Source organism: Hypanus sabinus, chromosome 3, assembly GCF_030144855.1.
Source record: "Hypanus sabinus isolate sHypSab1 chromosome 3, sHypSab1.hap1, whole genome shotgun sequence".
NCBI lineage: Eukaryota > Metazoa > Chordata > Chondrichthyes > Myliobatiformes > Dasyatidae > Hypanus > Hypanus sabinus.
Window position 1 is genome coordinate 29193421 of NC_082708.1, and position 15347 is coordinate 29208767.

The 15347-nt window shown below is 39.6% G+C and overlaps 1 protein-coding gene across 3 annotated transcripts in view; it reads right to left on the reverse strand.

Moving 5' to 3' along the window:
- Positions 1-9204, reverse strand: part of LOC132391140 (F-BAR and double SH3 domains protein 2-like) — a 245080-nt gene extending 235876 nt beyond the window's left edge. For 2 of the 3 annotated variants that reach the window (XM_059963959.1, XM_059963958.1), the window contains exons 1-2: positions 8781-9199; positions 7845-7942 (exon numbers count right to left, since the gene is read on the reverse strand). In XM_059963959.1, coding sequence (XP_059819942.1) covers positions 7845-7942; positions 8781-8801 — 119 coding nt within the window. In that variant the 5' untranslated portion in view covers positions 8802-9199. Of the gene's footprint in view, positions 1-7844; positions 7943-8780 lie in introns of all 3 variants that reach the window. The other variant, XM_059963961.1, reaches the window with a different exon arrangement.
- Positions 9205-15347: the final 6143 nt, after the last annotated feature.

Below are 15347 nucleotides of genomic sequence, written 5' to 3' on the forward strand. Positions count from 1 at the left end.
AATGGAAGACCATCCACTTTGGATGGAAAAATAAAAGATCAGATTATTATTTAAATGGTAAGAGTGTAAAATTCCATTATGCAGAGGAACTTGGGAGTGTCTGTGCATGAATCACAAAAGATTGGTTTGCTAGTGCAAAAATTAACAAGAAAGGCAGACAGAATTTTGGCATTTATTGTTGGAAAGAATAAATTTATGAGCGGAAAGGTTATACTGCAATTTCACAAGGTACTTGTGAGATAGCAGCCGGAGTACTGCATGTAGTAATGGTCTCCATACTTGAGAAATACAGCCTATGAGGAGAAATTAAGTCAGTTGGGACTATATTCGCTGGAATTCAGAAAAATAAGAAGTGATCTTATAGAAACATAAGAAATAATGAAAGGGATAGATGAGATTCATTTCATGGAACAATAACTTGTACTATGATGTTGTGGCCATTAGAGATGTGGCTGTCTCAAAGGCTGAATGGCTAATGGACAGTGAGAAACCACTTGTGAGGCAGATTTTGGAAAAGTACCAAAATAACAGGGTTAATAATAGGCAACTTCAACTTCTCTGTTATTGACTGACATCTCAATGCAAAAGATTTAGATGGGGAAGAATTTGTTAGGTCTGTCTAGGAAGAATTCCTGACATAATATGTAGACAGGTCAACTAAAGGAAAAGCCATACTGCATCTGGTACTGGGCAATGAACCTGGTCAGGTGACAGCTCTCTTGATGGGTGAGCAATTCAGAGACAGTGTCCATAACTGCCTGATCTTTACCCATCAGCTTAAGACAGGGATAGCAACAAACAGCACAAGGAAGTATTTAACTGGGAGGGGGCAAATTGAGATGCTGTTAGGAAGGAGCATAGATGTGTAAATTGCAAACAAATCTACACAGAGAAATGTACAACAGAAATGTGGAGATGGTTTAGAGGTTACCTGAAAGGGGTTCTGAAGAGGTTTGTTCCACCAAGGCAGGGAAATGATAGGGTGATAGAGATAGAGAACATCTTGTCAAGAGGAAGAAAGTATACTTAAGGTTTAGGAATCAAGGATCAGACAGGGCTGTGGAGAGCTGGAAGGTAGCCAGGAGGGAGTTGAACAAGGGATTTAGGAGAGCTAGAAGGGTACATGAGAAAGACTTGACAAATAAGATCAAGGAAATCCCCAAGGTGTTCTACATGTACATGAAGAACAGAAGGATGACTAGAGTGAGGGTAGGACTAATCAGGGATAAAGTCGGAGAGGTAGTTGGCAGCCTTAATGAATGCTCTACTTCAGTATTCACCACTGAGAGGGACCTTGATGAATGTGAAGACAGCACAGAATAGGCTAATATGCTAGAACATGTCAACTTTAAGAAAGGGCATGTAGCGGAACTTTTGAAAAACATTAGGATATTTAAATCCTGAGTTCAAATGGGATATACCCCAGATTATTACAGGAAGCAAGGTAAGAGACTGCTGCACCTTTGGCAATGATTTTTGTGTTTTCACTAGCAACTGAAGTTGTAGCAGAAGATTGGACGTTGGCAAATATTATTCCTTTGTTCAAGAAAGAAAATAGGGATAATCCTGGTAATTATAGATCAGTGAGTCTTACATCAGTGGTCTGCAACCTATTGGAGAGGATTCTTAGAGACAGGATTTGAAAGCATTTGGAAAATCATGGGCTGATCAATGTTAGCTGGCATGGCTTTGCAAGGGGTGGGTTGTTCCTCACAAGTCTAAATGAGTCCATGAAGTAACAGAACAAATTGATGAAGGTAGAACAGTGGATCTGGTATATATGGACTTCCAGTAAGGAGTTCAACATGGTCCTCCATGGTAGGTTCATACATGAATGCTGGTGCAGACTTGATGGGTTGGTTGCTCCTAGTCTGGTCTTAATTAAAAATCTTAATAGTAAGGGTTTCTCCAAATACAAATGATCAAGGCACGGCAGAATTTCAATATAACTGTAAGAATTTCAAGTCTAAAACTAGTGTCTCAAACATATACTGTAAAGTTAATGCCAAGGTATCAGGACAGACTAGGCTAAAATGGACTAAGAAAATAAGAGCCAGTTATTAATTCGGCTCTGACAGACATTTAAGAAGACATTTCATAAATCATAAATCTCAGCAAAGGTATATTCCAATGAGAAGTAATGGTTCTAAGGGTGCACCTTTTGTGCCTAGCTAAGGAAATTAATGATGGCATTAAACTGAAAGAAAAGGCAAATAATATTATGAAAATTAATGATAGGCGAGGGAATTGGGATTTTTTTTAAGAACCAACAAAAGACTTAAAAAGGGAGAAAATGAAGGATGAGTGAAAACTAGTCTTATAACTGTGACAACTTTATATGGAAAATAAAGTAAGCTTTGGATTATTAGAGAACATAAGTGCAGAATTAATAATGTGAAAAAGAGTAACTACGAATCCAAACATTGATTTGTAACATTCTCCATGATTGAAGACACTGAAACATCCTAACCAAAACATGATTAAGGAGCATCCATGAAGGAGAAACTTAAAATTAAAAAAAGAAAAAAAAAATAGAGTTAAAGTCCAACAAGTCCCTTGGAACTAATGGCCTGCATCCTGGAGTCTTAAAGGAAGTGGCTGTAGAGTGTGGATGAGCTGGTTGTAATCTATCAAAATTCTCTGGATTCTGGAGAGGTCCCAGTGGATTAGAAAATTGCAGATGTAATGCAATTATTCATGACAGGAGGCAAACAGAAAGCAGGAAACTATAGGCCAGTTAGCCTAACATTTGTCATAGGGAAAAATGTTGGAATCTATTATTTAGAAGTTAATAGCAGGACATGTAGAAAATCACGAGGCAATCAAGAAGAGTCAACATGTTTCTCTGAAAGTGAAGTAGCTTTGACAAATTTGCTGATTCTTTCAGAATGCAGTAGACAGGGTGAACAAAGGTAAAAATGGACTTCTGGAAGGTGTTCAAAAAGGTGCAACACAAAACGTCACTGCACAAACTAGCAACATATGGGAATTGAATAAGATATTGGCACCAATAGCCCGGGGGGAGGGGCGGGGGTAGTGTCAGGAGATATGTCATTTTTGTACTGACAGTCAGTAACTAATGGAATGTCACAAATATCTATACTAGGGCCTCAACTATTTATAATCTATATTCATGATGTAGAGAAGGAAACAAAAGCTTTGTAGCTAAATTTACTGATGATAGAAGTATAGGTGAATTAGATAGCATCAAGGAATCTCAGCAAGTTTATCCTCTGCCCTCATTCTGTGTGGTACACAGCAACAAAGCACATTTGGAAATCAAACAGCAATACTTGGCCAGCATATTCCAAGTTAAAAGAAAGAGAAATTTGCACACACTCATGCAGGGGAATAACCAATAAAAAGAAAACAGGCATGTAGATCCCAATAATAATAAAAACATTGTACGATTTTTCAGATATAGTCTGCCCTGAGTTACGAACTTAAAACTTATGGATACCCCTACATACAAATAACTTCCCATAATATAAAGTTCTAAAGTCCATTTTAACACACGTTTGTTCCTATAAAGGGCAGAACTAGTTTTCTCTCTCCACTTTTATTAATGGTTCTTCCTTTTGTTGAAATTCATTACAATACTGTGGAGGCATAGTTATCACGTCAAGTTATTTTTATGTACATTCTGACTTCTAAACAAAACCAATATATAAACATCTGTAAAAACAGATCCTGTCTGCATTTGTGTGTATTACCTGTCTATGTTCCAGGGACAGCCTGTACTTAATTGTTTTAAAAGACAACATGCCAGTGACTTCTGAGAATTGAAGCAACTTAAAGTGTAAATGTAGAAACAACTCAAAAGTATGTTGTCTTAAACATTCAACAATTAATGCCCTGGGACCGTGGCTTTGAGTACAAGAGGAGGTTAAGCAGACTGGGCCTAGACATGCCAAAATTTAGAAGAATGAGAGATAATTACGTTAAAAGACCTATAGCGCTCAGTCCCCAAGTATAAACAATATTGAGATCAATACATTTATTTTTAACTGATAAGGTAATCTGATACGGGACCAGTGCATGAAAATGGCAATGTCAAATATCAGCCATGATCTCATGGTGGGGGGGGGGGGGGTCAAATGATCTACAGCTACTTCTATTTCTTAAATTAGGATGAAGTTTCAAAATTACACAATTCCAAGGCTGCAAGTTAGTATGATTGCACTTTTAATAACCAGTACATGAAACTAACAAATCTCTGAATCTCTTACTGATACTCCAAGTACACTTACATTATCAGCATGTAACGTGTTCAATAATTACTCAGAACACAGAACTCAAAGTAACTAATGGACAAGATCACTTTAAAAGTTTACAAATAAGCCATTGAGTTATGATAATATTTGCATTATTAGACAAAAGAACTAATTTTTAGTACTTTTTAAAAAAAGCCTTTACCCAAAATAATTTAAATATAACAAAATTGAACACTATAGTCCTGTCTATCTATCAAAGCTTTCTAGAAAGTGGAAAGCTTATAACCAAAAGGGAGGAAAATGGAAATTAATGCACACTACTTAAAAAAATATTTTATTTAGTTTTTGCCCAACTTGGAAAAATATACACACTACTTTATAAATAAGTTGATCATGAAAATGTTTGAGTCTTTTGAACTACATTATCGCAATTTAAGAACTCAAATACAATTTAAGCACATTGAAATGGTTCATAACATTCTAAACCACTTCCAACTATGCATTCTTTGTGCATTATCAGTTGATTATATCTTTTATAGAACAGCATTTTTTTAAAAAAATGGGGTTTCAGTTTAACAACAATACATATTCAGACATCACACAGGCAATAGTCAATATATTTATTTCAGAAGAACATTTAGGATATTTGAATTGTAATGAAGCATTGCAAAATGCACACTTTTCTGTTAGTGATCTGTATTGTGGTTTACAGCAAACTTTTTTTTAATCTGAAAGCTAAGAACTACAGATGCTGGAAACTTTAAAACAGGAATTCCTAGAGATATTTGGTATTTCATGTAGCATCCACAGCAAGATAAACTGGGCTGATATTCAGATTGATGACTTTTCACCATAATTGAAGAAAGAAAAACAAGCATTCTAAGTTGTGGAGAACAGGTAAGGTAGATAGAAGAGAACAAAGCAAATGCCTGTGATGGGATGGATACTAGGAGAATCCGGTTGACACCTTTGCTGGGTAACAGAAGATAGAATGTTTGCTAAATACAACAAGTCTGTCTAGTGGGGAATGAGCGAGGCAGATGAAAAAAAACTATGCTGGAACTTGAAGATACAGTTGCAGGGAACTGAAGTAAAATGTTATAAATAGTCAACAGGTAATAAGATAGAAAGACTGTCACAGGCTGATAATCCTTCATTAAAATTGGTCAGTTCTGCTACAAACAATAAATGTTGGTTATCCAAATTGTCAACATTGAAACCCAAGGGTTACATCATGTCAGCATGGAAGATCAGGTGCTGTTCCTTGAAATGTCAGACTTCACTGAAACAGTGTAAGTGGCCAAGAATCATGGGAGTAGGATAGAGAATTAGATAACTGGCAACTGGAAGCTTAGGGTCTCCTTTAAAGACCGAACCAGCATGTTCTACAGAGCAGTCACCTTGTTTAGTTTCTGTATTGTAGAGAAGAGCACAGTCAGTGCCAAATGCAAAACAACCTACTGGAAGAACAAACGAACTGCTGCCTCAGCTGTAAGAACTGTTTGATTCCTAGATGGTGGAAAGGAGGAAATACTAGAATAGGTTCTGGTACGATGGTAGTGCACTTGGTCGCAGCAGCCTCTCCAGGTCTAACAAATGATGCAAATGTTTATCTTAAACATCTTGCTTGTGTTTGCAAGATCCTGTTAGACAATGGTAATACAAAATACTGCAAGTCCAGTTCATTGGTTGGGGGGTGGGGGGGGAGAAATCTGTGTGTCCCAGGTTGATGCGTGAACCAGGTTCTCATGCAGCAGTGTTACAGCAACCAAGAGAAGGAGGCACCGGAGGCGGTGTAGGAGAGAAAAGAGATGCAGTGGGAAAACTGGATTATGCTGGGTTGGGGACTGGCCCCTGCAGGGTGGCTTTCCCATTGTTGCTGTTCTCTAGTGTTCACCCCCTGGAAGACACCAAGCTGAATGCCTTTGTCTGCAGCTGATCCACAGTGAGAATGAGGAACTGGTGTCTGCTTGTTCTTGCAAAAACGTGACTCCAGGATAACATTCTATGCACCATCAATATTCTGGCCATGCCACTCAAGGACTTGTGTAACATTACTTTGTTACCTTATGTGATATCACAATTATATGTGCTGTGTTTGACTATGTAATGTGTTTTGTACCTTGGCCCTGGAGGAAGGCTGCTTTGTTTAGCTGTATACATTATATGGTTGAACAACAATTAAACTTGAACTTAAACTTTGTATATTCTATAGTTAAATGAACAGTGGAGGCAGTGGTGAGAGAAACTTTGGCATGCTTAAACAATTTGAAAAGACCGACTCATGGCAAGGCAGTAGAAACCATTTTATGTAGAGGCTAGTGGGATGAAGGCAAGCAAAAGGGATGTCCTATCTTTGCTTGGACAGTTGGGAGGGGGCGGTGGAGATAGAGAATTAGGCTCATAAATGTAGGAAAGGAAGCAGATATGGTCATAATCAGGACAGATATGACAGAGCCAAATAGGTGTAGTCTTGAGATTATTTTAGTTTTTAATGAACACAATGCTGCTTCCCTTGCTTGACGTGTCAAGATGGTAGGTTAACCCAGAAGGTTAGACTCATGAGATTCAAGCTACAATATTTGGCTTGGTATTAGAGTCAGAGGTTGGATGGCAACTTGTTTTGATTGGAAGCATGTGACCAATGGTATACCAAAGGACCACCAATGATGTTTGTGATATACATTATTGACTTGGATGTGAAATGCATGATTGGTAAGTTTGTAATTGGGACAAAGATTTGTAGTATTATAGATTGTGAGGGATTATCCTAGGCTACAAAATGATATTTAACTACTGGAAAATTGGATAGAGGAATGGCAGATGGAATTTAATACTGACAGGTGTGAAGTGATGCATTTTAGGTCAAATAAAGGAAAGACACAGAGTAAATTGTAGAGCCGTAGAGTATGCTGACGAACAGAGAGACACTGAGGTAAAGTCCACAGATCCCTGAAAGCAGCAGTACAAAATAAAAAGGGATACGTGCCTTCAGGAAGATAGGCAAAGAAAATAAAAGCAGAGATTCTGTGTTACGACTTCATAAAACATCGGTTAGCCTACTCCTGGAGTATCATGTGCAATTCTGATCACAACATTCTAGGAAGGAGGAGATTGTGTTGAAGAGGTGCAGAGTGTTGCAAATGCTTGGAATTTTATATTCAACATGTTTGTCGAGACTCAGTAATTGAGATCAGCTGTGATGTTATTGAAGGGTGGACAAGAGAAAGGCTCGTAATGATCTCCTCCAGCTTTAAGTTCTTCGAGAAAGTGAACACATAAATGCAATTTATCAAGATTACACATTGTAATGGTTTACATATGACCAAATTTCACTCTAAGGAACAAATGAAAACATAGGAAGGTTGCTGGAAAATCCAACTCAAACACCTGTAAGTATTCTGAAGGTCATTAGAAGTGAACTCTAGTTCGTTGTTAGAGATAAGCAAATTCAATCCAAGAAAAACAATGCAGATTATCAATTTGTTTGTTATGATCAAAATATAATTGTAGAACTTTTAGTTTGGCTCATCTGTTAAATAACACAACTTGACATCATGATATAATATAACGTGGCCACAATTTGTGATTTTTTCCCATCAGAGCGAAATAAAACATTGGAAAGCTTACCTTAAATCTTCCAATAAATCACATTCTCCTTGATGCTTTGCCTGAAGTTTAGTCATTTGCTCAGCATGGATGTTTTTCAGTTCTTGAGTAACTTTCACCTTTGATAAGAACACACTTCCTTAACAGATAGTAAAACCATACAAATCAAAGGACTCATCAAGCTACAAATGAATCCATCAACTTCCTTGACAGAACTTGCAAAACATACAACACAACATTTAGTACTATTTTATGTCAAAACACAGGCTAGTGTCCATAAAATGCTTATATCATTTATAAATGCAGTTATACAGTATCCCGAACTATGTAAATAATATAAAGCATTTCAACAAAGCTTGTGAACATTTTAATGTACAGCTGGTCACAGAAACAATTTTAGAAAATTATATCCTCGTGACATTTCACTCTGCGAGAAAGTCATTGATTTAAAAAGGTAGTTTTTTAAAATACCATAAAGCGCCTTTCAATGAACGTCTATTCCGATTACAAACATTTTAAAGGGCAGATGTGTACACATTTTGGACTCTACTTCGACGCGTACATGATACTGAGTTGGACAGAGTGCGATACACGAAAAGAAATGTTTGGTTTCCCAAAAAAAAACCAACCGCTCTGCCTTCAGAAAAAAATAACACCCCCTCCTTTCACATGTAAATCTCTTACCATCACCGTGGTTTTTAAACCCGAGTGAGCCCACATCCTATTTATTTACATTCCGACATAAATTATGTGAACGAATAAAAGAATATCACCTCGCTCAACGGGCAGATAAGCTAAACGTACTTTCCTGCTTTGATTCAAGCTGTAAATCCAAAGGGTGCTCCTGATCACCGGAGACATTTTTCCTTCCCCCCCCCCCCCCACACACACACCACCCCGCATACGACATTTCTTCACAGCGGCGAATAAAGATGTCTGGTTGGGGAGCACACTCACCTTTCTCGGAGGAGGCTGCATGTCGAAGAACTGGCGAGAAGCATAAATCCGACGTTGGCGGCTAAGGAGAAAAGCCCAGGGAGGAAGGGATAGAAGGAAAACCACCGCTGCCGCCAAAGGGAGGAAGGCTGAGAGAGTGCCGGGGGGGACGGGGAGCAGTTGAGGGATGCAGGGGAAGGAAACTGCGGCAGAGTAGGGGGGACGAGAGTGAGCGCGTCCTGGCTCCGCGTTGGCGGGGCGTCAGTTCGGCACCGCCATGATTTTCCTCCTCGGTCAGTTCAGAGAGGCAGAACAAGCCCCGTTCAGGGAGGTGGTGAGCATGAAGCACCGAGCAACCCGCACAACAGCGACCGCCAGTGGAGGCGGCGCTCTCAAGCAGGCAGCTGGGAGGCGGGCATCGCTCCCCCTCCACACCTCCTCTCTCCGTCTCACACACAAAAATGTCTTCGTGTCAAACGCCGATCCGGTCCAACAGACGCCCCCGCTCGGAGGCACCAGGCCTCGCCCGTTGTTAGGCAACCGGCGCCAAGGGCGAATGCAATCGAGCTGGATCGCCCCGATGTCTCGGCCAGATCGATTAGTTGGACGCGCGTAGGAGCCGTCGGAGCGAACAGTCTTCCTGTCAGCGCTGAGACGCACCTGGCCTGAATCAGCCCACATTTCCTTTCATAGTAGCCAGAATACGAAAGGATTTTAACAATATGCAGCAGTGCGAACTATTAAAAGAAGTAATCCATTTTTTTAAAACATTCGTTTTTGGGGATTTGGGAATCGCATCCTCATTGAGTCCCGAGGAAGGGTCTCGCCAGCACGTCGACTGCTTATTCCTTTCCATGGATACTATGGAGTTCCTCCAGCATTTTCTACATTCCTACATTTTCACTAGCACTCTTGAAAAGATTATGTTGAGTCACCTTGCACCTATGCGGTCCTTCAGGTAAAGGTACTTTTGGGGAGGGCGTTAATAAAGAACGACAGACTAATTCCATTTCAAGATGATGGAGAAGGGGCACTTGGTTTTCTCGTCCTTCATGGTGGTAAATATTGGGAGTTTGGGAGATGCTATTTGGGTCACAAGAAACTGCGGTACTTTTTGTAGATGATGAAGATTGTGTAGCAGTGGTAGCAAGAATGGATTTTTTTTAGAAGATAGTGTACTAATCAAGTGGTCTGCATTCTCCTTTATGGGGTCAAGCTTCTCGACCATTATTGGAGCTGCATTCATCCAAGCAAGTGGAGGGTAATATTCCATCATATTTCTGACGTGCTGTATGGTGGAAAAGCCAACCTTTAGAGTGCTTAAGTAGTTAGCACAATTGAGTTTCTGACCAACACCTAGGTTGTTGATAGTGGTAGAATGAGCAAAGAAAACACTATTAAGATCATGGGTAAGTATTTATCCTCCCTCGTGTTGGAGATGGTCATTGTCTGGCATTTCAGTGGTCTGAATGTTAATTCTCACTTACCAGCCCAAGCCTTTTAGACCATAAGACATAGGTGCAGAATTAGGCCATCAATCCCATTGAGTCTGTTCCACCATTCCATCATGGCTGATCCCGGATCCCACTCACCCTCATACACCTGCTTTCTCGCCATATTCCTTGATGCCATGACCAATCAGGAAACTTCTGCCTTAAATATACCTATGGACTTGGCCTCCACTGCAGTCTGTGGCAGAGTGAATTCCACAGATTCACTACTCTCTGGCTAAGAAAATTCCTCCTTGTGTCTGTTCTAAAAGGTCGCCTCTCAATTTTGAGGCTGTGCCCTCTAGTTCTGGATATCCTCACCAGAGGAAGCATCCTCTCCACATCCACATTATCTAGTCCTTTCAACATTCGGTGGGTTTCAATCAGATACCCCTGCATTTTTCTAAGTTCCAGTGAGTACAGGCCCTAAGCTGCCAAACACTCATTGCCCCTTCATTCCTGGAATCAACCCCATGAACCTCCTCTAGACTCTCCAATGACAACACATCCTTTCTGGGAAATGGGGCACAAAACTGTTGACAATACTCCAAGTGCAACCTGACTAGTGTCTTATAAAGGCTCAGCATTACCTCTTTGTTTTTGTATTCTGTTCCCCTTTAAATGAATGCCAACATTGCAATTCCCTTCTTTACTACAGATTCAATCTGTAAATTAACTTTCTAGGAGTCTTACATGAGAACTCTTAAGTCCCTCTGCACACCTTTGAACCTTCTGCTCATTGAAATAGTAGTCTGCAGTATTGATCCTTTTACCAAAATCATATATTTCCCAACACTGAATTCCTTAATGTTGCCTAAGTCCTGAAATGTGCAGAAATGAATTGCTTCATCTACTGATGAACTGTGAATGGAATAAGCAGCTTGGAGAGTTGTCTAAGGATACAGCAGGACAACGATCAGTTGGAAAAATGGGTGGAACAGTGGCAGATGAAATTTATACAAAGCAAGTGTGAGGCAGTGCACTTTGGGAAGTCAATTTTCAGACCTTGAGGCACAATATGTAACTTTCTAAATTTGGAGGAAAAGGTATTAAAAATGAATTTGGTAGGCTTGTCATGATAGGTTGAGGCATTGATTACAAAACATTGGTTAAATCAGACTTAGTATATTATATATAGAGCATAACAAAGTTCTGGTCACCACACTGCAGGACTGATATAGCAGATAGGAAGAATGTAGAAAAGGTCCACCAAAATGGTATTTGGAATGGATGGCTGTAGTTTTAAAGAGAGATTAGATAGACTAAATTTATTCATTTAAATGCCAGGCATTTCATACTCCTACATGCTTGTGAATAAACCCAGGTTCATATAGTCAGAACCTCTATTTTCCCAGAGCAGGAGGAAAGTAACTCGAGGGCTCAGGTTGAAGGTGAGTGGAGAGAAAGTAGATCTGAGAAGTAATTTTTTTTCATATAGAATATGGTGAATTTCTGGAATGAGCTGCTGGGTAAATGGTGGAGGCAGATATAATTACATTATTTAAGAGACTTGGCCAGGTGCTTGGATTGGAAACATATAGAGGAATGTGGACAAGCAGATTAGGATAATTAGTATGAATTGAATTGAACATAGTGCAATCATCAATGAACATCCCCACTGACTGCCTTCCTGAGAATCTTAATGAAGAAGCACCATGATTCTGAACCGAATACAATGATAGTCATTGGTAGTTTATTAGATTTAAAGCTTGTGTTGATTTTCATAATGTTGAAGTGTGTGGTGAGGCTGTCAGTGCTGTAAAGTAGCAGAATTGTTTTTTGATCTGCTGGAGATAAGTCATCAAAGAACATGGTTATATTGCACAGCAAATCTTAAATGTCAATGAAGCAGGGCTTTTCGGGAAAAAAATGCCAGACGGAATGTACCTTCCAAAAGACAATGCCAGATGTTAAGTCTGCAAAAGATCACCTTATGTTTTTGTTTTGGGCTGATGCATTCAGGGATTACAGACTGAAACCACTACTTGTGTATCATATAGAACTTTACCCTCTGCCACTCTGAGTATTTGAGAACAGCAATAAGCTTCCAATTTACTTCCATGCATTGCTAAGGTTTTGAACATGTTAACAATTTCCAAGACACACAGAGTGCTGGTGGCACTCAACAAGTCAGGCAGTATCTATGGAAATGAATAAACGGTCGACATTTCAGGCCAAGACCTTTCATCAGGATTGGAACGGAAGGGGGAAGTTGCCAGAATAAAAAGGTAAGGGGAGGGGAAGGAGGATGTTAGAGTGTGGTTGGTGAAGACAGGTTGGTGGGAGAGTTCCTCTGGTATTTTGTGTATGTTGTTCTGGATTTCCAGCATTGGCAGAATTTCTTTTGTTCAGCAATTTTCAAGGATTATTTCATGAATTGTTGCACTCGATTAGTGGAAAAATCCTGGAAAGGGAAGGACACCCCATTCAAGATTTTGCTGTTGACTGAATCCTGTACATTTAGATGATTTTCACATGAATGAAAAAGTAATGTTTCTCCCAAATACAACTTCTCTTAGACCAGTGGGTCTTCACAAACTTTAAGCCTACAATTTTCACAGCACCCTTGCTCAAGCACTGATCACCTGAGAAAGAGAGAGACTGGTGAGACTTTATATGATATTTGGAAAGTCTTATGCCATTTGCTAAGGTATCCCAACTGCAATAAGGCATAGGCAGAGTTTAGTGAAGGGGAGTATGGAAAAAATTGAGCCCCATAGGTTGTATATGGCTTTTAAGGTTTCAAGAAAGGTGAAACACAAGACAATGGTAAATAAAATTGTGAAACTTGTGGAACTGTCTGAGCCATAAGTCCATAAGACCACAGCAGAATTAAGCCATTTGGCCCATCGTGTCTGCTCTTGTATTGTCCTTCTCAACCCCATTCTCCTGTTTTCTCTTCATAACGTTTGATACCCTAACTAATCAAAACATATCAACCTCCGATTTAAATATATCCAAGTCAATTTTGCCTATGTCAGTAGCTAGTCATGTCCTATGAAGCTGAACTTTCAAATAAAGATCTGATGGGAGTTAGAAGCAGTGGAGGTGGCAGAGAAGATTGCAACTGAGGCTCAGGATAAACCATTTGCTTCAACACCAAAGAGACAGCAATTGCTTTTCATGATAATCCGTTGACATTGGCAGAATTTGGGAAAATGGGCCTTAATTTCTTGTGATTCTTGAAAGTGATTAGAGGAATGGATTAGATGCTGGCCTATTGAAGTAAGATATATTAAATAGAGAAGTCAAATGCATGAAGAGAATATATAGTAAATGGCAGGTTCCTTGTGAGCATTGATATACAGATTGATCTTGGATGCAAGTTCATTGCTCCCTGAAAGTAGCAACACGGGCAGATAAGGTGCTTTAAAAAAAAAAGGCATATAGCATAATTGTTTTCATCCATCAGGGGAAAAAATATTAAATGCCAGGAAGTGATATTGCAGATGTATAAATTTGGTTGTGCCTAATTTGCAGTATTGTGTGTAGTTCTGATTACGTATTATATTACAGGAAGGTCATGGAGGCTTTGAAGATGGTGCAGAAGTGATTCACTGGGATGTTTCCTGGTGAGGGTGTTCCTGATTTTGGAGGAAATTGCTTGTTTCTGACTTAAAGAAAAATTAGTTTATGGACTGTTATCAAGAATGGAACTCTTGTGTAACCGAGGAACCTCCAGTACTTTCTAATATTTTACGTATTATTGAGAATCGACTAACATTAGCTGGATTGATTCCCCCAGCTTTTTGAGAAAAGGACATACATGGGTAATTTCTTTTAGTGTAGACACAGGTTTGGAGTTATTGAACAACTGGCTAGAGGTGCTATAGTTCTAAAATTTGGAAATAGTGTGACCCTACACTGGAGTGACCGGTACTTTTAGCCAGTTAATATCAAGTGGAGGTAATTGAGTTGGCTGAAGGGAGTGGTGTCTGTGATGGTAGGGTCTTGGGGGGAAATGGAGATAGATTACCAATACCTTGCACTAATGGATGAACATGTCTGCAAATACTTCAGCCTTTGCTTTTGTACTCTTATGGCATTGTGAGGATATAGTGTTTCGATAAGACCATAAGAGACAGAAACAGAATTAGGCCATTTGGCCCATCGAGTCAGCTCTGCATTTCCATCATGGTGGATTTATTGTCTCCTGCAATCCCATTCTCTTGCCTAGTCTTTGTAACCTTTGACACACTTACTAATCAAGAGCCTATCAACCTCTGCTTTAAATATACCCAATGACTTGCCTCCATAGCCATCTGTGGCAATGAATTCCACAGATTCTACACCCTCTGACTAAAGAAATTCCTCTTCATCTCTGTCTTAAAGGTGCTTTCTTGAATTCTGAAGCTGTGTCCTCTAATCCTAGATTCACCCCACTGTAGGAAACATCCTCTCCATGTCCACTCTCTTTAGGCCTTTCAATATTCAATAGGTAATTCAATAGATAGTTTCATGAAGCTCTCTCCTTCATCCTCGTCAATTGGTAATCACCATTCATAGTGAGGTGAGGAAGGACTACAGAGCCTTGATCTGATCCTTTGGCTGTGTTTACATGCAAGCAGTCCTGTGTTGCAGCTGCTACAGATTGACAGCTCCCAGCTGATGCTGATGGTTCTGAGTCCTTATGGAATTCAGTTTTCAGCTGCAAGGTCTTCTAAGTTTATCCTATTTCACACAATTACAGTGCCACATACAAAATATAGATGGAACCTTTAATCTACAAGCATTGTACAGTATCATACATACTAAGCTGTTGTGGACAGATATATCTGCCACAAGGAAAATGATAAATATGCAGTTACGTAGATTAAATCTTATGTTGTTTCACCACTTGCTGTAGACTAGCAGCTGTGTTGACCCGGACTAGGCCAGCCTGGTCAGTGATGCATTCCATGCCCTTCTTAATTTCAGTGTTTCTTCCCCCGGTGGAAAACCACTCTTTCATCAATTGAGAATGGTTGGTTGCCATCAGGGAAAGGCATCCTTGCTCATGCACTACACTGTGCCACAGTTTAGACACCGATTTCCAGGTGCCTCTAAGGAGGACTTCACTAGATCGATTGGGCTGGAAACTATTTTTCTCATGTCTGTA